The sequence below is a fragment of the Trichomonas vaginalis genome, chromosome VI, assembly GCF_026262505.1.
Source record: "Trichomonas vaginalis G3 chromosome VI, whole genome shotgun sequence".
In the NCBI taxonomy this organism is placed as follows: Eukaryota; Parabasalia; order Trichomonadida; family Trichomonadidae; genus Trichomonas; species Trichomonas vaginalis.
Genome location: NC_067208.1, coordinates 17,852,482 through 17,873,156, shown reverse-complemented (window position 1 = coordinate 17,873,156; position 20,675 = coordinate 17,852,482). Strand labels below are relative to the sequence as shown.

The 20,675-nt window shown below is 34.7% G+C and overlaps 13 protein-coding genes and 1 pseudogene across 14 annotated transcripts, besides 5 other annotated features; 5 read left to right on the top strand and 9 right to left on the bottom strand.

Moving 5' to 3' along the window:
- Positions 1 to 2: 2 nt before the first annotated feature.
- Positions 3 to 12,980: a mobile genetic element.
- Positions 265 to 654, top strand: TVAGG3_0885240 (protein of unknown function, DUF4108 family; the record flags this gene model as incomplete). The annotated part of the gene is made up of 1 exon (XM_051250600.1): positions 265 to 654. The coding sequence occupies one exon, from the start codon at positions 265 to 267 to the stop codon at positions 652 to 654; it is 390 nt and encodes a 129-aa protein (XP_051086075.1).
- Positions 671 to 1,121, bottom strand: TVAGG3_0885230 (annotated as a pseudogene). The gene has a single exon. A coding segment is annotated over exon 1 (451 nt).
- TVAGG3_0885220 (protein of unknown function, DUF4106 family) lies at positions 1,344 to 2,030 on the top strand (the record flags this gene model as incomplete). The annotated part of the gene is made up of 1 exon (XM_051250599.1): positions 1,344 to 2,030. A coding segment is annotated over one exon (687 nt), but the record flags the coding sequence as incomplete, so codon positions are not given.
- On the bottom strand, positions 2,046 to 2,849 carry TVAGG3_0885210 (KilA, N-terminal/APSES-type HTH, DNA-binding family; the record flags this gene model as incomplete). Its single annotated transcript, XM_001297655.1, has 1 exon — positions 2,046 to 2,849. One exon carries the CDS (start codon positions 2,847 to 2,849, stop codon positions 2,046 to 2,048), a length of 804 nt encoding a protein of 267 aa, XP_001297656.1.
- On the bottom strand, positions 2,938 to 3,549 carry TVAGG3_0885200 (organellar and viral DNA polymerase type B; the record flags this gene model as incomplete). Its single annotated transcript, XM_001297654.1, has 1 exon — positions 2,938 to 3,549. The coding sequence occupies one exon, from the start codon at positions 3,547 to 3,549 to the stop codon at positions 2,938 to 2,940; it is 612 nt and encodes a 203-aa protein (XP_001297655.1).
- On the bottom strand, positions 4,081 to 5,016 carry TVAGG3_0885190 (organellar and viral DNA polymerase type B; the record flags this gene model as incomplete). The annotated part of the gene is made up of 1 exon (XM_001297653.1): positions 4,081 to 5,016. The coding sequence occupies one exon, from the start codon at positions 5,014 to 5,016 to the stop codon at positions 4,081 to 4,083; it is 936 nt and encodes a 311-aa protein (XP_001297654.1).
- TVAGG3_0885180 (uncharacterized protein) lies at positions 5,196 to 5,858 on the bottom strand (the record flags this gene model as incomplete). The annotated part of the gene is made up of 1 exon (XM_051250598.1): positions 5,196 to 5,858. One exon carries the CDS (start codon positions 5,856 to 5,858, stop codon positions 5,196 to 5,198), a length of 663 nt encoding a protein of 220 aa, XP_051086073.1.
- Positions 6,412 to 6,744, bottom strand: TVAGG3_0885170 (uncharacterized protein; the record flags this gene model as incomplete). Its single annotated transcript, XM_051250597.1, has 1 exon — positions 6,412 to 6,744. One exon carries the CDS (start codon positions 6,742 to 6,744, stop codon positions 6,412 to 6,414), a length of 333 nt encoding a protein of 110 aa, XP_051086072.1.
- Positions 7,717 to 20,675: part of a mobile genetic element that runs on past the window's edge.
- On the bottom strand, positions 10,911 to 11,495 carry TVAGG3_0885160 (phage tail repeat-like family; the record flags this gene model as incomplete). Its single annotated transcript, XM_051250596.1, has 1 exon — positions 10,911 to 11,495. The coding sequence occupies one exon, from the start codon at positions 11,493 to 11,495 to the stop codon at positions 10,911 to 10,913; it is 585 nt and encodes a 194-aa protein (XP_051086071.1).
- Positions 11,687 to 12,088, bottom strand: TVAGG3_0885150 (uncharacterized protein; the record flags this gene model as incomplete). Its single annotated transcript, XM_051250595.1, has 1 exon — positions 11,687 to 12,088. The coding sequence occupies one exon, from the start codon at positions 12,086 to 12,088 to the stop codon at positions 11,687 to 11,689; it is 402 nt and encodes a 133-aa protein (XP_051086070.1).
- TVAGG3_0885130 (phage tail repeat-like family) lies at positions 13,062 to 13,484 on the bottom strand (the record flags this gene model as incomplete). Its single annotated transcript, XM_051250594.1, has 1 exon — positions 13,062 to 13,484. The coding sequence occupies one exon, from the start codon at positions 13,482 to 13,484 to the stop codon at positions 13,062 to 13,064; it is 423 nt and encodes a 140-aa protein (XP_051086069.1).
- Positions 13,545 to 13,582: a mobile genetic element.
- Positions 13,773 to 14,303: a mobile genetic element.
- Positions 14,304 to 14,363: a mobile genetic element.
- TVAGG3_0885090 (uncharacterized protein) lies at positions 16,345 to 16,707 on the top strand (the record flags this gene model as incomplete). The annotated part of the gene is made up of 1 exon (XM_051250593.1): positions 16,345 to 16,707. The coding sequence occupies one exon, from the start codon at positions 16,345 to 16,347 to the stop codon at positions 16,705 to 16,707; it is 363 nt and encodes a 120-aa protein (XP_051086068.1).
- Positions 16,726 to 16,968, top strand: TVAGG3_0885080 (serine threonine-protein phosphatase family; the record flags this gene model as incomplete). The annotated part of the gene is made up of 1 exon (XM_051250592.1): positions 16,726 to 16,968. One exon carries the CDS (start codon positions 16,726 to 16,728, stop codon positions 16,966 to 16,968), a length of 243 nt encoding a protein of 80 aa, XP_051086067.1.
- TVAGG3_0885070 (uncharacterized protein) lies at positions 20,369 to 20,521 on the top strand (the record flags this gene model as incomplete). The annotated part of the gene is made up of 1 exon (XM_051250591.1): positions 20,369 to 20,521. The coding sequence occupies one exon, from the start codon at positions 20,369 to 20,371 to the stop codon at positions 20,519 to 20,521; it is 153 nt and encodes a 50-aa protein (XP_051086066.1).

Here is a 20,675-nt window from a genome sequence, read left to right as displayed (position 1 = left end):
AGTTAGAAGATTTTTCAGTTCGAGGTATAAAGTTCTATACACCTTCTCCAAACTTCTATTCTATCTTCACTGGATATAAATATGAACAAGTAGAATGGAAAGAAAATATTATAGAAGCTTGGTTAGACCATGTCAAAGAAATTATATGCAATGGAAACGAAAGAGTCTATGAGTATATCTTATGTTGGTTTGCAAACATCTTACAACATCCAAGTGCTAAAAATGAAACTGCTCTCATTATAATTCATCTCAGTAAATAAGTACATGACAGAAGTCAAAGATAAGTTAGCTCCATTCGCATATTTGAATGTTTACTTCTACAATTTTGAAAAGTCTACATTTGACAAAATTTGGAACATTGCACCAGTTAAGTTTGCTGTTGTTAGAAAAAGTGGTGCAACTTTTGAAGACTTAGACATAGAAGGTTTGTTAACAGTCAAAGAAAATTTTGACAGAAAGTTCTCAAAACTCGAAGAAGGTAAAGCATACAAACTTGTTATACCTTATGAACCAAAGAAAGCAGACGACTATGAATATTATGAGTCTAAGATAGTTGAAGTTCAAGGTAAGTTGGGTAAAAAGATTTTAGAGTCTAAGCCAGTGTTTACTCCTAAAGAGGAAGAGAACATTGACATTGACCCAGAAATGTTCTAAAAATAAAATTTTATTTTTACATGTCAAATTTCTTTTTCTCTGGAACTGGTTCAGGTTCTTTCTTCTCTTTTCTACTTTCTTTTTTTCTTTTCTCTCTTCTTCTTTTCTGGTGGAGTTATGTCAAATTTGGCGCAACTATATTTATGTAAAAGTTCTTTGTCCTTTAATAGCTCATCTATTCTGTTTTCTATTTCATCTTCAAGAACAGCGCATGTGTCTTCTTTGCATTCTAAGAACTTTTGTTGGACTTCATCTTTCCAATCGGCGTCATCTCTGTCAACAAGTCTGTCATTGACAAATTTTAAGACTGCTCTTTGTAATGTTTTATGGTTCTTGTCATATTCCCAGAAACAGAACTTTAGAACAAATTCACCTTTCTTGTTTACACTATGTAAGATTTTATGGTCGACGGATGTTTTGCTGTCAAAAAGTTTGTCTCGAATATAGATAGCGAAATCGCTAGACATTTTCTAAAAGATAAAAATTTTAATTTTTCTAAAAATATGTTAGAAAAAAAGTTTGCTGACATTGACAAAAAATTTGAGAATGTTTTGAAGAAGAACAAGAGGAAGTTAGAAAATGCTCAGATAAAGCCTATACATGAAAAGTTCTTATTTGCTCAGAATGGTATAACAGGTCTAATCGCACCACCTGGGTCGGGTAAGACTTTCACTTATCTTAAAATGGCTGCACAACAACAAGAACTAGATGAGAAGAACCCATTCTATGAGTTAGTAGTCATTTGTAGTACTTCTGGTCAATTTGACCAAACCGTCAATTCGTTCAAAGATATTATAAAAAAGTCTAAGTTAGTATGTATAAAAGACTCTGAGTTGTTGGATTGGATAAAGAAGTACCAAAGAAGAGTTTTGAAGTACAATGCTATAAATGAGTATATAAATTCTAAGTTTAAAGACCCAAATGAGGAAATGCAGAGAATATTAGAGAAGAAACACTTCAGAAACAAACAGAAAGAGATAGAATACATTTCGAAGAAATTGCAATCTTACGATTGGAAGACATACCCTCATAGATGTCTTCTTATCTTAGATGACTTTGCTTCTCATCTTTTGTTAAAGAACAGAGAACAAGACATGTGTCGAATTCTTAAGAAGCTCAGACACTTTAACATCTCAGTTGTCATTTGTGTACAGACAGCAAAGAGTTTAAGTAAGGATGTAAAGAGAATACTTACTGACATTGTACTTTTCCCCGGATTGTCCGAAGACGATTTCATGGAACTTATGAAAGAGTCCATGGCAGGTAAGTTTGACAGACATGAACTATGGGAGAAGTACAAAGTCATACAAGACCCTCATACTTCTTTCAGAATTCATATCTACGCAAACAAAGTTCAAATTGTAAAAAGTCAATAAAAATAAATGGTTCATCTACCCTACTTGTTTGAAGTTGTCAAAATACTCTGTTATTTTTTCTTTCAGTAGCGGTAAGTCTTCTTTGAAGGTAAGTATTGTACAACCTTTCATATCATAGTGTGTTTGAGGTAACGTATCTTGAACTATTTGTTTCACATCTTCATTCGGTGTCATTGAAATCGGTAAGTTTTCGCGATAGAACCAATTTCTGTCAGATTTGTAAATCTTAGCAAGGTCGTAAAAGCTTTTGTTGTTTCTTCTGACTAAATGCAACATAACCATATCTTTATCTTCTTCATTTTCCATCTCTTCAGTATAAATCATATACTTATAGTTCTTTTCCTTTCCTTTTGGTACCGAACGTGGTATTCTTTTCTGAATGCTTTTGTCTTTTGCTTCAAGCTTGTTTTCCATCTCTTCACGTTCTTGTCTATGAATTTCGTCAAGAAGTCTGTAAATATACCAAGCATAACGAGCTGAAGCCCACATTGCAACAGCATTTACAAGAAGTCTATGTACATAATGTCCTCTCAAACCGTTTGGCAATTTTTCACGATTTTCATAGAGTTTTGGCGACTGAGGTTTTTTACCTACTCGCTGTTCTTCACTCAAAAGTTCTTGTGGGCTTTGGTTCCTAAACCAGTCTTGTGGTTTCTTATTGTCGGGTGCAAAACATGCTGTCAAAATACTTTGCATTTGGTACATATCGTCTTTGACCGAACGAATGAGACGGAGTTGTTTGTTAAACTGAACCCACTCATATTCTTCATTTATAGCTTCATGGACTATAACTGTTGTTGTGTTCTCTATTGTTGACATATCTGTCTTTACATACAAAATAAAAAAATAAATAAAAATAAAACTAACTTTATTTTCTGACTTTCACAAAAGACCAAAAATAAACGCTTTACATGTATTTTTCAGCAACTTCGTCAAATAATTTTATAGCTTTATCTATCTCATCTACTTCAAACGTTTCTTTACCTTTTATGGGAGCACCATACATTTTCTCAAAAACTTCAAGCAGTTCTGTTTCAGCAGCTCTCATATCATTAACAAACACAACCTTGACTCTATTGACTGTACTGTCATATCTTTGAGTTATATTATATGTTCTTCCTATCTTATATCTCTTTGTATTGAAGTCCTTCGGTTTCTGAACGATGTAAAGTAAGCCTTCACTGCAACGTTCCGTATCGAATGAACCATATGTTATGAAGTTATATCCAACAACTGGGTCTAACCATAACAAAACTATTGGTATAAGACTTTTGTCGATGAGATATGCTGTAGTTCCATAGAATCTTACCGATATTATAAGCTCAGGATTTCTTGTCAAAATTTTCTGAGTAGAAGCAATTCTAACCCAGTCCTTTGTTTTCTTTCCAGATGGAGATATAATGTCTGACAAAGAATATTTGTTGTATTTCTTTGAGTATCTTACGTTTAAATCACCTATTCTAACCACTTTGGTGTCATTGTCTATCTTTCTAACTGTTTCAAACTCAATGTTTGACATATCTGTCTTTACATACAAAATAAAAAAATATTTTATAAAAAACTAACTTTATTTTTTCTATCTTAAGGAAATTCATGATTTTTGTGCTGAATTCAATAAAAATATAATTTAGGTGAAGCCCACATTGCAACAGCATTTACAAGAAGTCTATGTACATAATATCCTTTCAAACCAGGAGCCAAATTCTTGCGATTTTCGTACGGAATCTCTTCTCTCGGTTTTCCGAGGGAAGCAAGCATATGAGGAAATTCATGAATTTTGTGCTGAATTCAATAAAAATATATTTTAGGTGAAGAGGTGAGATTTCACCTGTTTTTTCACCTCTTTTTTCACCTCTTTTCTACCCCAGTTATTTTATAAGCGTTTCACATGGTAAACGTTATTTTTTAAATTTTGTGAAAACTCAACGGTTTGACACAAGCTATATGCCATTTTACTCAGAATTTTGTTGCTGAATTCAATAAAAATATATTTTAGGTGAAGAGTTGAGATTTCACCTCTTTTTTCACCTAATTTTTCACCCCAGTTATTTTATAAGCGTTTTACATGAATTGTACGATGTATATTTGAAATCCTAAACAGTTTCGTAGCTTCAATTTCTTCTTTTAGTACATCGAATGTTTTAACAATGCCGAAAGCTTCTTTATACTTCTTCTTGACGTCAGATAGAAGGAAATCTTCTGCTGTTGGATAGTTTTTGTTCAGAAATTCTAACATGTTCATTTTATCTTCTACCGGCTTCTCTGCTTCTTTCTTTAAATCTGCATAGTCGTTTCGCATTCTTTCTATCTCTTTGACTGAGTAGTTATATTTTCTTATTGCTGCTTTACATTTAGAACATTGCGGGTTCATTTTTGCGTTATATTCTGAAACCTTACCTGCTAAAACAACCAAGGCGTCAATGGTTTTCTTTAAATCTGAAGCAGTTGGTTTTATCTGTTCATTCCATACCTTACCTCTTCTATCTTTATCTCTTATCTGCCATACACATTTTGCAGCTAATGAAACAAAGTTGTCGTATGTCTTAAACTCCCCAGATTTATATATGTCAGAGATGTTCTTATATAACATGTCGCAATCTTTGTCCATAACTTTATGGTTGCAATGAAAACCAAGGAATTCATAATTTACCATTCGTATGAACTTCTTTATTTCTACTGAGTCAGTTGCTTTGACTTCAATTTCGTCGAATTCAGGAATAGTTAGTTTTTGTTGTTGGATTTCAGGCAATTTGGGTAAATGGTCAATTATGTCCTGCATGTCATAAAGATATTCTTCATTTTCTTCATCCTGTGCGGTACAGTCTAAATTACTTGTTAAAAGTTCCTGCTTTATTCTTTGTATTTCTGTTTCAAAAGTATATGAAGAAGGAATGAAGCTTTTCATTTCTACTAACATAGATGTTGGATTCATGACTAACGAGTTTGGTGCTGTTGTTTGAATTGTTGTTGTGCCGATTGTTGACATTTCTGTTCTTACATACAAAATAAAAAAATAAATAAAAATAAAACTAACTTTATTTTTTCTATCTTAAGGAAATTCATGAAAATTCAAGAGGGTGAAAAAACAGGTGAAAAAAGAGGTGAAATCTCACCTCTTCACCTAAATTATATTTTTGCTGAATTCAATAAAAATAAATGGTTCATTTACTCACAATATTTTTGTACAAAACGACCCCAAACTTTTAACTTCTTTTCTGCAGCTTCTAATGAAATTTTAGCGAGTTCATATTCTCTAAATTCTCTCTTTAAATCTTCTTGTTCCCATTGGTCTAGTTCGTATGGAGAGTCTCTATAACCATAACATAACTCACGTTCATGTTCTAATTGTTTTTCGCGCATTTTTCTAACTTCTTCTTCAAACAAATGTTTTGCATTCTCTACTGTATCTTCAAGTTCTTCTTCATCTAATTTCTCATGAACTTTCTTGTCTATGGACTCCATAATTTTTCCAACTGCTATACAATATTTTGGAGAAGCCCACATTGCTATATAGTTTATAAGTCTTGGGTCTACATACGTTCCTCTAACCTGTCTGATTTCATCAGGAATTCCTGCATGAATTTTGTATAAAAACCAACCGCCGGAATTCCGGCGGTTGCTATATTCTTCACAAAATGCCTTATAATACTCTTCCCAGGACTTATTTTCCAACAACTTTCTAAAGTCTTTCCTAAACTGCTGACACATATTTGTTGCATTTATATAACCATCCTTGTCTCTACGTAAGACTTCAATACCGTTATAAGTGCCTTTTGTGAATGTTTCGCCATTAGATTTGTTCGTGAACGTTTTTGCTTCGACTGACATATCTGTTCTTACATACAAAATAAAAAATAAATAAAAATAAAACTAACTTTATTTTTTCTATCTTAAGGAAATTCATGAAAATTCAAGAGGGTGAAAAAACAGGTGAAAAAAGAGGTGAAATCTCACCTCTTCACCTAAACATTATTTTTGCTGAATTCAGCAACAAAATGAACGAGGTCAGGATGTATGTAAATACATTTGAATTCATTCATAACACCCTTTGTAAGCTCATAAAATGCTTGTTTTGAGGTCGAGCCACTTTTGGCTCCACCGTATTCTTTCAACCAAAACTCAAGAATTTCCTGCATGAATTTTGTATAAAAAGCAACCGCCGGAATTCAGACTGTTGCTATATTCTTCACAAAATGCCTTATAATACTCTTCCCAGGACTTATTTTCCAACAACTTTCTAAAGTCTTTCCTAAACTGACTGACTGACTGACTGACGGCACAAAGTGGCTTAACGAAAACATTAATATATAAAATTCATGAAAATTCAAGAGGGTGAAAAAACAGGTGAAAAAAAAGGTGAAATCTCACCTCTTCACCTAAATTATATTTTTTGGTCCGGGAACAACTTTCTCTCAATTGGAGCTGTAGCATACTCTTTGCGTAAGCGGTTCAGACCTTCTTCGAAGTCTTGGTCTCTCTTGGACTGAGATTGGAATTGCTGGGGTGGAGCTTGCTGGAACATCCAAGGGTTGGGGAAGTAAGGCATAGGCTGAGGAGGGTAGTTCGGGAAGCCTTGTGGTGGGTAGTAACCTTGAGGTGGAAATTGGTAGTAATTCGGAGGTACTTGCTGGAACTGAGGTTGCTGAGGAGACTGTTGTGGTTCTTTAGGTTCCTCTGGTTTGGGAATGGACTCGGTTGGTGGGACGTCGGACATTCGTTTGTGGCTTAACCGTCGGACCACAACGATAAAAATCTCTGCTACTAGCAGTACTTTTACTGACAGTAGCAATACTTTTACTGACAGTAGCAGTACTTTTTCTGACAGTAGCAGTACTTTTACTGACAGTAGCAGTACTTTTACTGACAGTAGCAGTACTTTATCGTCGAAAACCCTCTCAAATTTTCCTTTTTACTGACAGTAGCAGCAGTTTTACTGCTACTAGCAGTACTTTTACTGACAGTAGCAGTACTTTTTCTGACAGTAGCAGTACTTTTACTGACAGTAGCAGTACTTTTACTGACAGTAGCAGTACTTTATCGTCGAAAACCCTCTCAAATTTTCCTTTTTACTGACAGTAGCAGCAGTTTTACTGCTACTAGCAGTACTTCTACTGACAGTAGCAGTACTTTTACTGACAGTAGCAGTACTTTTACTGACAGTAGCAGTACTTTTTCTGACAGTAGCAGTACTTTTTCTGACAGTAGCAATGGTCGAGGTCGAACCTACCGACGAGGCAATTTACCTAATTGAAATTAACGAGCTTGTTAAAGACTTCCTCAGGCAGAATGTAAAAGGCAAGCTTGTTAACGGTTGGATAACGGGAAGGGCTGCCTTGACTCTCGAGATTTCGACTGGAATTCCAATTGAGGTACCAGAAGGCACTCCTTTCGACGGCATAAAGGACGCCAAAAGAGAAGCTCTTCTCAAGTTCTTTGCAAAGCGCCCATGGATACAACTTCCAAACAGAGAGAGTCCAATTCCACGAATTATACAAATTCTCAGAGCACTGTTCCACTTCTCGGGTCAGCCGTTCTACATAACCTCAGAAGGCGACATCCAGCCAGTTCAGTAAACATCTCATTTTAACTCACTTTTTTTATGTTTTTTGTGAAAGTGTCAAAAATAAATTGTTTTCATGAGTTTTCTACGATGTTAGAAAAAATGTTATTTTCTAATATCTTCACATTCAATACTTTTCAGCACTTTTCCGTAGTTATATATGAAAGACAATTCGAGATAAAAGTCATAGTACAATGGAATAATATGTTGCACACCATTTGTTGTGAACCAAACTTGAAAGTCAGAGAAACTGTTACTAGATGGTTCGTAGAATTTAGAAGCAAAGTCATAAAAGTCCTTACCAATACATAGAAAACTATTGTTGCTTGAACTGAAACTTGCATGACACATAACATTTTGAGGGTCAAACACGTTTCTATAAACCATCAAATCTGCTGGTGGAAGTATAAATTTAAATGGACCATCTGGTGGTAATGGTTCGTTCTGGTTTAGTAACCGAAGAAATTGTGCCCAAGAACGTTTGTCTACTTCCCAAAATAAAAACTCTGTATCTCTTGGAGGGTTAATTTCAATCTTTTGAAATGAAACGGTGGAGTTCATCTTGTCATATTCTAGTTTCAGATAGTATGTTCCATTTAGTAAAGAGTCGTATTTTTTTTTTGAAATTCCCAATAATATTTGTTCATTTGAGTTTGAAAGTCATTTAGATTTTACTCAAGACTTTCGTCTGAACGAACTGTAAAGATTCTCATTTCATCAAATTTGTCTATTAGACCATCAGAACCTTTATACTGCCCATGAAAATATACTGCGAACATAAATGTGTTAGTTCTATTTGAAAACAAAACTCTTCTAAATCCTATTGCCTTTGCATCTGAAGGACTTTGAAGCCAACGAATTGGATAGTCAAACCTGTATGCTCGGGATGAAATTTCTTCATCTGAAATAGTCCTACCAGCATTTGTAAAGATATAGTCTAACGGTTTTGTATCTGCTACTTTTGTTCTTTGTTTTTCAACCTGAAGCATTTAATATATGTAAAAATATATTGTTTTAAAATGGTATGCCATTTCATATTTCTCATCTAACAAACAAGTTTCCCAACGGTCTTCTCCAACAAAACTCAGCGTACATTTCAAATAAAATAAAAAAATGTCACTTTTTTAAAAATAAATTTTTATTTCATGCAATGTTTTATTTCTGTGCCGTCTTCAAGTATGCCCCAATATTTCCTTTTCGATATTACATGAACTTCGGAAAATACCTTATCTAGCTTAAAACAGCCCATCTTTTCACCGACCATTCCCATTTCAATGAGTTTGTTGTATCCTTCTTCGTTCGTCATGAGTGCGTCAATGTTCTCATAGTAAACCTTGACTTTGGATTTGACTTCGGAGAAGAATTTGTTGTAGTTGTCAAGTACTGCCTTTGCGAACTGAGGGTAAGACCAATGTTCGACAATAGGTTTTAATGTGGTTACTAAGCCATTTTGACCTTGAGTGAATTCGTACTTCAAAACAAAAGGAGAAAACCTTTCAACAAAGTTGTCGACCTTCTCATAATGTTTACTCTTCATCTCTTAGGTTTCTTAATGGAATATCCCCATGTCGAATTCATAAGCAATTTGAGTGTCATTGCAAGTTTGGGGTTTGAAGCTTTCCTAATATCATACAGTTGTTGTATGACTTTTCCAACTGTATAGTTCCTTCCCGGGAACTCACCATCTTCGTTTGGAATTCCAGTCGGAATATATTGGACAAACCTCATGTATGCAGCGTTAAGGTCGACATAGTATATCTTTTCATCTGAGTCGAACTTGTCGCAACCAATTGGTCCAGTTTGTGGAAATTCAAGTGAGTCTCTTATCTTCTGAGAAACTTCTCCTGTTATCTCATAAACATCGTCGAAGCAACCTGTTTCATATAAAACCTTCTGACCTAACTCAGATGCTCTCCAATACAATTTGACGTCAATTGGATGTCTCAATGGAAGTTTGTTTATAGCATCTTGAAGTTCTTGCAACCTCATTTGGAAGTTCTTCTGGTTCAGGTTGGTATCCGAATATACCAACCCCTTGTGGAACTGTGTACTTCTTTTGTACTAGAACTTTGTCTGGAACAACTTTTGGTCTTGCTAACAATAAAAAGTTTGTTTCGTCTTTTGGTACAAAAGTTTCTGTCAGCTTGTCATCTGGAATTGGTTCCAACAAACCTTTCTCGAAAAGGATGTTTACAGCTCTGACAATGTTGCACTTACTTTTACCAAAGAATGGGTTTGTAAGACTTTCGTTCAACATGAAGTGGTTGTGGACAATTACAATCTTCAACCATGGTAAGTCTTTGTCAACAACATAGTCGTCATGTGAAGAACCTTTAGCTGTAGGTATGTTGACTCGGATATTGACATTTGCCAACGGTGCAATTTTTGCCAATTGACCTCTGAGAATGTACCTTGTCTTCACACATGACTCAAGATACTTCATCTTCTCATCTGTAACAAGACCAGAGTTCCTGAGACATGTAAGAATGCAAGGTTCGTTGACAATTGTTTCAATTGAATTGTAAATTCCATACCTTGTCAAGTCAATGTCAGACTTATTTATGAACGGGAAGTATCCAGCATGTTGTCTGACTGCTTGAGGATTAGGTTGGTACCATTCGAACTTGACACTTGCAATTCCTTCAATTGCATTCAAAATGTCTGAGTCGGAGTCAACCATTTGTTCTCTCTTTGTAGTCTTGAAAGCGTCAAGAAGTTTTGCGGCTGTTTGTTCATTGCCATGTGCATAGTAAATGTGACCATCCAAATCTGTTATGGTCAATCTGAGATTGTGTCCTTTCTTATTTCCGTCTTGAATTGCAGCAAGTACTCCCATGAAGCCTTCTTTGTTCTTTCCTTCGTCAAAGTTTACTGTAAAGGTTCGACCAGATGTAATTTGACTTCTAACTTCACGATACTTTTCATATGCATATCTTGTTCTTTCCATGGAGCATGTGCGTCTTCACCTTTTCCTTTTTTCCTTCTCAAAGGATGCAATTGTTCGTCATGTTTCCAGTAGAATCTGGCAAAGCCGTCGTGTCCTTCAACTTGAGGTTCACTAACATCGAAAGGCATGTCCATAAGACGTTCTTCTTCTAACCTCTCTAGTCTGTTTGGATAATTGGCACGTGCTGTTTCCAAATCCATTTCGTAGCGAAGACCAGACAATTTGTCATAGACTTTTATGGGTCTTCCCTTCTTATATTTAAAATTCTTCGAAACTCTCCAACCATATCTTTGCAACTCTGCTTGTATTCTAGCAGACTTTCTATCCATTTTATATGGGGGCATTTTTATAAAAATAAAAAAATATTTTTTCTTTACTTTACATAACCGCCTGCTGCCATAAGTCTTTGACGCCAACCCATACCAGCTAATGAAGGTTGACTTGGTTTAGTTTGGAAACTAAACTTTGGTTTTGGTTTATCTTCAGTTTTTGGTTTTTCTTCTTCTATCGGTTTTTCGTCACTTTTCGGTTCCTCTGACTTTACTTCACTTGCAGGAACAGTTGTGTCGTCAACATCTTCATAAATATCATATGCCATTTGTTTTTGTTTTCCTTTCAACTTTTTGTGTTTGTTGTAAAGTTTAGAATATTTCGACTCTAAGTCAATGAGATGTTCTATAATGAACTGTTGGTCAGTGAAGTAAACTTTTCCATCTGTTGTCTCGAAAGCTCCTTCAGACTTCAATATTTTATTTGTGAGGGTCTGTTTCTTTTTTGAGATACTAGCCGTTCCATTTCTATGAAAAGTGACTTTAGAGTTAGGGTTTGTATTTCCAGACCTGGCACTTTCTATTATTGAATTTTTCTCTTCATCTGTAAGTTCTTTGACAGGTTTTGACAATGGTTCTGAACTTTTTGTTTGTGGTGTCAAATCTACCGTTTCAACTTCTTCGGTCATTTCATCTCAGTAAAAAAATTTAGTTTGGTTTGTTTTCAACTGGTTGTTTAGGTTTTTTAAGTCGGTCTAAAACTTCCTGAGGTATAGGAAGAACTTTACAAACACGTGGTGTAACTGCTGGAAGCCGACAAATCCATCTTGAACTCACTTGTCTCAATGCTGTATTGTTCATTTCATCTCAGTAAAAAATTTTACATTCCCCAAGTTTGAGGCGGTTGCGGTTGGTTATTGTTTACCCACTGTTGTGCATGGTTATATCCTCTGTTAAAGAATCTTTCACCTTGGTCCATATAGTGTCCTGCTTGGTTATAGTAGTCATTTGCTTTGTTATAGTAGTTTCCTGCTTGTCTTCCTACATTGTCCATCCATCCTTGAACTTTTCCTCTTGTTTCAGGATTTGGAATAAGATTTGTTGCATCTCGTGCTACATCCCAACCTTTCTGTACAGTTTGTATAATAGGTTGTGCTTTCTCTTTCAGTATACCTAATGTACTCAAAATCTTCCTTCCAACTCCAAATACACCTCTGGCTATTGTTCCCACTGCGGGTAAAAATCTAGATGCGACTCCTGCTAATGCGCCAAATAAACCCATTTCTTATGGGTTAAAAATGACGAATTCAAACAAGGACCCCTATGTTTCTAAAGCAACAAAGAAAGCACTCATGGTAAAAATCTTTAGTTCAACACCAAATGCTTGGTTTATGGATATCTTGGAAAACATTCCGAGGTATAGAGAAGATGGACCACCATACTGGTTAATATTTGTTGGTCAAAACACAAGATACTGTGAAGCCATACCATTATGGTCCAAAAATATTTTAGATGTGAAAACTGCTTTGACAATATTCGTTGACAAATACCATCCAACAAAATTGACATCTGACTGTGAAAGTTCTTTCAAATCAGATGCTGTAAAAAACTATCTGCGTTCAAAAAATGTAAACAAATATTTCATTGTCGACCAAAACCATTCTGCTCTTGGTGTCATTGACGGTTGTATAAAAATGTTAAGAGACTTAAACCAACCACAAGGTGGTGAAGCAAATGAAATGTCATATGACGACAAGTATAGACACTTCTCCATGGCAAAGATGAGACAAGTTTTAAATATTTACAATACCCGTAAACAAAAAGGTTTGGGAAACCACTCCCCCGAAGAAATGAAAAACAACCCTGACTTAGAGAAAGACTATATATTTAATAATTTAGTCAAAAGAGACAAACAAGAAAGAATGCCGGGCTTCAAACTTCAGAAAGGTGACAAAGTAAAAATAGAAATACCTAAACGCGACCCATATGAAAATACTATTGACTATGACAACAATGGGAACCCGACAGGTACTCACGTTCGTGTTCGTAAAAATAGAAGAAAGTATACAAGAGAATATTATGAAGTTTTAGGCAAACATGGCAAAATGTACACACTGCAAGCAGAAGATAAAACTACTATTGCCAGACCTTCGTTTCAAACTTGTCAAAGTTCAAGGTGGTATACTTTCAAAGACAGTTCCTAACAAATATAAGACAACTCCTGACGAATATGCTAAAGAAGTTGAAAATGACGACTAAGCAATTCTATACCATGCGTAAACTGTCATGTAAGGTGGCATGTATTCTTTACTTTGTCCCGTTGTTTGCGTATATCCTGAAACGAAATGTGTATGGTTTCCTTCTCCCTGAGTGTCACTCCAGTAACAATTTATAGCAAACTTAACGTCGTCTTTAACATCATATCCTTTACCTTTTGTCATTCCTGACCAATCCCAATATCTATGCTTATGCCAACCTGCTTGAGATGTACTTAAATCTATGTAGTGACTGTGTGCAGGTAAATTTTCACCTGAAATCGTTTTACTTCCACCTGTTTCCTTTGAAGAGTTTGCACAATACAAAAACCTGTCGACTATTTGTTCCCATGCACCAACACCAAACATTACTTGAGGACCTCTTGCTTCCATAGATGTATAAATAGAACCTACTGGGTTCATTAAATCAAACATATGAGATATTATAGGATTGTCTCTTTTGAACTTAAAATATAGTGCAACTGTTGTAAACAGAAATTCATCAAAAGTGACACATCAGAAAAGCTAAAATATTGAATTTTTGGAACTTTTGATAGAGCACGTTTTTAAATATTAATTAAAGTAAATGTATATTTTGTAAAGATTCTTTTTAATAAAAAATAAAATTTTGAAGAAGAACACAAAATCTTCTGAAAAATAATATCACATAAACTCATATTATTTTCTAATATATAACTATTTTATATAAAAGAGTGCGGGACAAATTTGCCAGGTGTCACTTTTTCAATAACCTTAAATTACCCTTTTCTAATTTTTTTTAAAAATAACCTTAAATTATATTTGAAGAAATTATGTCTATGATATATGTTTTATGCTAGAATCTTGGAGTTTTCATGCACTACACAAGAGCTCCAAGGTTCCAAGAGTGAATGCTCAATAGCAATTATAGAGATGTACCTTTTCAAAATGACTTTTACCGATTAAATTTAATCAATAGAAGACATTTTGAAAAGGTACCTCTACAATTAGATATACAAGAGATTCAAAGCTTCATTTCAGATAGATTTGAAACTTTGAAACTCTTGGTAGATTTTGAGTGAATGCTGACAATCATCTTTGAGAAGGTTTTCTTTAAGAAAACCTTCTCAAAGAGGTTTCTCAGGAGCCCTGAGGCTCCCTTTCGTAATGATTGGGAGCCTTGGGGCTCCTGCAGCAGAGTATCGCTCCGCTCCATTAATTTTCTTTAAAAAAAGTGCCGTGTGGTAAATTTGTCCTGTTCCCCATCTTTATTATTTTTTTTATTCCTTTGAAAAGTGACACTGGATAGTTTGTCCCTTTCTCTATATAAAAATCAAATTCAATGATCTTAAAAGCGAAGGATAAACCTCAAAATTTACGAATATAATGAGTGGGAATATAATGCTTATCTATCATAAAACCATATGAAATATCAATTTTTGCTTTACGCCTAATTTTTGACGACAATTAGCAAAAAATGTTAAATGTTAACACTCAGTCCATTTGAATATGAAAAATAAAATTCACTTTGATTAAATGTTTTTATTTATCATGCAATTCTTCTTGCGACCAAAGATTTGAATAAAATTTCAAAAATAAGATAGCTTAAAAAATAATATACGGTAGTGTTTACTAATAGATGAATAGTATATAAATTCTATTAAAATGGATTTGATCCAAAAATATATAAATTTGATCATAAATAAAATCGTTTTAAATTACTTCTTCATTTAAATTATAACAATTATTTTTGGTTTTATATTTTTTTGGATCAAATCCATTTTAATAGAATTTATATACTATTCATCTATTAGTAAACACTACCGTATATTATTTTTTAAGCTATCTTATTTTTTGAAATTTTATTCAAATCTTTGGTCGCAAGAAGAATTGCATGATAAATAAAAACATTTAATCAAAGTGAATTTTATTTTTCATATTAAAAAAAAAAAAGGTATTGGGGGCTTCCAGGGCTGCGCCCCTCTAGCCCCTGAAGATGTTTAGTATAACATGCAGTTTATATAAAATGAGGTTTTTTTGGGGGTCTGGGGGCTTCCCAGGCACTTCGTGCCTTCTAGCCCGTAAAATTTTTGAAAGTCGTTGCTGTTGACTTTTCGGTAGAGGACTCAAAATAGTATAACTATGTCCGGACAAGTAAGAGTCTATCGTCGCTACAGAAAAGTTACGGGCGTTCCAAGGAAGTATACTTTGAGAAGCCTTTTCTTCCTTATAGAATGAGATAGGACGGTTATTTTACAAAACCGACAAGACCTTAACCGAGTAGTTTTCATGTTTTGTCACTTTTCTGTCACTTTTCAGGGAAAAAACATTTTTATTAAATATAAAATGAATTTTACAAAACCACCGCTACCCTTCTTTGGAAATAAGAGTAGATGTAAAGATATTCTATTGAGAGAACTTAAGAAACTACCGAATGGTCTAACATTTGTAGATTTGTTCGGTGGAAGTTTCTATATATCTCATTTGTGCCATACTGTATTTCCTGACTCAAAGATTATATGCAATGACTTCGACAACTATATGAACCGTCTCAAACATATACCAGACACAAACAAAATATTGAAAGAGTTAAAAGAAAAGATACCTATAGGTAAGATGGAACGTATACCATTAGATAAGAAAAATACTGTCAGAGAGGTTTTGAAAAAAGCAGAGTATATTGACTGGGATAGTATATCTTCTAGACTATTGTATAGTGGTTCTATAAGAGTTCATGACATTGAAACACTTATGTCAAACGTTTTATATCTTAACTATACAAAGGTTTTCAAAGAGAACATAGAAAAATATACTGAGGGTATAGAGTTTGTGAGATGTCGTTGGACAGAGTTGTATGAAAAATATAAAAACAAGGAAAATGTTTTCTTTATAGTAGACCCACCGTTCTATAACACATACGATTTTCAATACCAAGTAGACTGGACTTTGAGAGACTCTTTAGAAACTTTAGACGTTTTACATAACCATCCATGCTTTTACTTTACATCCGATAAAAGTGGTTTGGAAACCGTTATGAGATGGTTAGAGGACATACATGACTATGATTTTAGATACGATAAGATAGAATATGAGAGAGGTCCTATAAACCGGAGAAAGTGTCATAACAAAGAAATTTTATTGGTAAGTAAATGTGGTTTGAAATAGGACTACTTGTTTTAGGTTTTTTCCATTGTGTCATTTACTTATTTGACGTGGCAGAAAGATATAGAGAATATGAAGATGAACCAATGCCTGCAAATGTCCAGTATATGTACTCGTAAGAGATATTTTTATCTAATATTAAATGGACGCACAGAACTTAGCGAATGCACAGCAACCTGGACAACCAAACCCAGAGAATATTCCAAATGAAGTTAGAATACAAACTGCAATGGCAAACTATGGTCAAGTGCCAACAGATGTACAAATGCAAACTGCCATGTCAAATGACGCTGCGTTAGGTTTGCCACCATGGTATGCAAATATGAGATGGAAAGAGTTTTATACAAACCCTGAAGTGGGATATAAACAACTCTATGCAGATGACGCGAACACAGGAGTTGACCCAGAGTATGTTTTCTACCAGAGGAGAAATAGAATGTATGAGCTCCAGTTAAAAAATGCTATGGAACTCAGAAGGAAACGTAAGAGACTAGGCGGACATTAGATTTTTACATATAGTAAAATGGGTTTCTTTGGAAGAATAGGAAACTTCTTTCGAAATGTTGGAAGAGGTATATGGAATGGAATAAAATCTGTCGGAAGAGGAATTTGGAACGGAGTCAAAAATATTGGTAAAAGAGTAGGTCAGTTCGTTGGTATTATACCTAAAGACCCTGAACCAGAAGAACAAGCTCCTGTTATACAACAGCCTGAACCTGCACCACAGTCTAGTTGGCAACCAAATCCAACACCTCAACCGTATTAAAATTATATTTTTACCGTTCGATTAGTAGTTGTATATGAGACTAAGTTCTAAGTAAAGCTGGTATAAATGGAACTATTCTCTTTCTTCCATCTGTAGTAAACCATACTTGAAAGTCTGAAATACTTCCACTCGGTGGTTCATATAGCTTTGTAGGTTTTTCGTAAAAGTCATTTGCAAGCATAAAAAAGAGTTTTGTGCACCAGAAAATGAAGCATGAACGATAATAGCATCTGAGTCGAAAACATTTTTCATATGTTCCATTAGGTTTTCGACTTCATAAAAGTTCGGGTGTACTGGATATTCTGCAGGCTGATTTAACATCCTCAAAAATCTATACCATGCCAAGTTGTTATATTTTGTAGAAATATAAACGTTGTCTCCAAGGTCTTCTATTCTATTGATTTTAACAGTTGCATTTTTCCTGTCATATAAAATATCGAGATGGTACTCTCCTTCGTCAATGTTGTACTGTTTTTGCATATTCGAGATAGATATCGTTTATTTTTTCTTGAAAAGCTTGAAGAGTTGTTTCTAAGTTTACAAGCAAATTCACTTGTAAAAGTTTTCCCTGTTCAAATTTCTCATACGTACGTTTCTCTTTGTTATAGTATCGAATTTCAAAAGCGACCGTAAATGGGAAACCATGTATGGCTTCTGAAATGAACTTCATTCTACGAAAGCCAACAGCTTTTGTGACGGATGGGTCTCTTAACCATCTTAGTGGGTAGTCAAAACGATAGCCTTCATGCTTTACGGTCTCTGTCTCAAACTTTTGACCGACATTCGTAAAAAGTTCATCTAATGGTTTAGTTGTAGCAACTCTTGAATTTTCTTTTTCTATTGAAAGCATATTTTATCTATAATAAAAATGTCAAATGAAACAGCGTCTATGAGAGAAATACAACACAACGACAACTCATTGTGCAAGCTCTAAATAAGAACACAACAAACTTTTCAAACTATTCTAAGATATCTGAGTCATTGAAAGAAGGAAACTTAAAACTGACATTAAACCCATTGACAGACGAGTTTCTATTTCAAGACAACAAGAACCATACTGTTTGTATAAATCCAACAAAAAGAACTTTAAACGAGAAACCTATAGATGAACTTCTTTTGAAGGCAGATATTGACAACAAAGCTGACAAAGAGTATGTTGACGATGAGTTAGCACGTATGGCTAGTGCGTTAGTGAAGAAGGCAAATTTGGTTTACGTTGATGAAAAAGATGAAAAAATTAAAGAAATGGTTGAATGGTACCATGAACGGACAACAAAGATTTTAAAATCTAAAGCCGATACAGGGTGGGTTTCAGGATGTTTAGACCTTAAAGCTGACAAGAACCATACACATACAAGTTTTACAACTTTTACAGCAGATGATATAATATTGAACTTTGACCTTGGTTCAAGTGCACCATTAGAAAATCCAAGTACAAGCGTAAAAGATACTCTTAACATTTTAGATAAGAGTTGCAGGAATATCGAAGATCATACCAGAAACTTTGAAGCATACGAACTACCAGCAATGTTAGAGAAGAAAGCAGACAAAACAGAGCTTCAAACGTTAAAGACAGAAATACTTCAACCAGTATATCCTATAGGTTCTATTTACACGTCAATGAACTCTACCAGACCAGAAGTAGTACTTGGTCTCGGAACTTGGACTCAAATAGTCGACAGGTTTTTGTATTGTGCAAACTCTTCAAAGGAAACAGGTGGAAGTAAAACGATTTCAGGTGAAAATTTACCTGCACACAGTCACTACATAGATTTAAGTACATCTCAAGCAGGTTGGCATAAGCATAGATTTTTGGATTGGTCAGCAATGAAAAAAGGTAAAGGATATGATGTTAAAGACGACGTTCAGTTTGCTATAAATTGTTACTGGAGTGACACTCAGGGAGAAGGAAACCATACACATTTCGTTTCAGGGTATACGCAAACAACGGGACAAAGTAAAGACTACATGCCACCTTACATGACAGTTTACGCATGGTATAGAATTGCTTAGTCGTCATTTTCAACTTCTTTAGCATATTCGTCAGGAGTTGTCTTATATTTGTTAGGAACTGTCTTTGAAAGTATACCACCTTGAACTTTGACAAGTTTGAAACGAGGTCTGGCAATAGTAGTTTTATCTTCTGCTTGCAGTGTGTACATTTTGCCATGTTTGCCTAAAACTTCATAATATTCTCTTGTATACTTTCTTCTATTTTTACGAACACGAACGTGAGTACCTGTCGGGTTCCCATTGTTGTCATAGTCAATAGTATTTTCATATGGGTCGCGTTTAGGTATTTCTATTTTTACTTTGTCACCTTTCTGAAGTTTGAAGCCCGGCATTCTTTCTTGTTTGTCTCTTTTGACTAAATTGTTAAATATATAGTCTTTCTCTAAGTCAGGGTTGTTTTTCATTTCTTCGGGGGAGTGGTTTCCCAAACCTTTTTGTTTACGGGTATTGTAATATTTAAAACTTGTCTCATCTTTGCCATGGAGAAGTGTCTATATTTGTCGTCATATGACATTTCATTTGCTTCACCACCTTGTGGTTGGTTTAAGTCTCTTAGATTTTTTATACAACTGTCAATGACACCAAGAGCAGAATGGTTTTGGTCGACAATGAAATATTGGTTTACATTTTTTGAAGCAGATAGTTTTTAATATCGTCTGATTTGAAAGAACTTTCATAGTCAGATGTCAGTTTTGTTGGATGGTATTTGTCAACGAATATTGTCAAAGCAGTTTTCACATCTAAAATATTTTTGGACCATAATGGTTGACTTCACAGTATCTTGTGTTTTGACCAACAAATATTAACCAGTATGGTGGTCCATCTTCTCTATACCTCGGAATGTTTTCCAAGATATCCATAAACCAAGCATTTGGTGTTGAACTAAAGATTTTTACCATGAGTGCTTTCTTTGTTGCTTTAGAAACATAGGGTCCTTGTTTGAATTCGTCATTTTTAACCCATAAGAAATGGGTTTATTTGGCGCATTAGCAGGAGTCGCATCTAGATTTTTACCCGCAGTGGGAACAATAGCCAGAGGTGTATTTGGAGTTGGAAGGAAGATTTTGAGTACATTAGGTATACTGAAAGAGAAAGCACAACCTATTATACAAACTGTACAGAAAGGTTGGGATGTAGCACGAGATGCAACAAATCTTATTCCAAATCCTGAAACAAGAGGAAAAGTTCAAGGATGATGGACATGTAGGAAGACAAGCAGGAAACTACTATAACAAAGCAAATGACTACTATAACCAAGCAGGGCACTATATGGACCAAGGTGAAAGATTCTTTAACAGAGGATATAACCATGCACAACAGTGGGTAAACAACAACCAACCTCAACCGCCTCAAACGTGGGGAATGTAAATTTTTTTACTGAGATGAAATGAACAATACAGCATTGAGACAAGTGAGTTCAAGATGGATTTGTCGGCTTCCAGCAGTTACACCACGTGTTTGTAAAGTTCTTCCTATACCTCAGGAAGTTTTAGACCGACTTAAAAAACCTAAACAACCAGTTGAAAACAAACCAAACTAAAATTTTTTACTGAGATGAAATGAACAATGCAGCTTTAGACAGAATAGGTCATGGAAGACCACCTTTTAAACCACGTGTTTGTCAAGTTCTTCCTATACCTCAGGAAGTTTTAGACCGACTTAAAAAACCTCAACAACCAGTTGAAAACAAACCA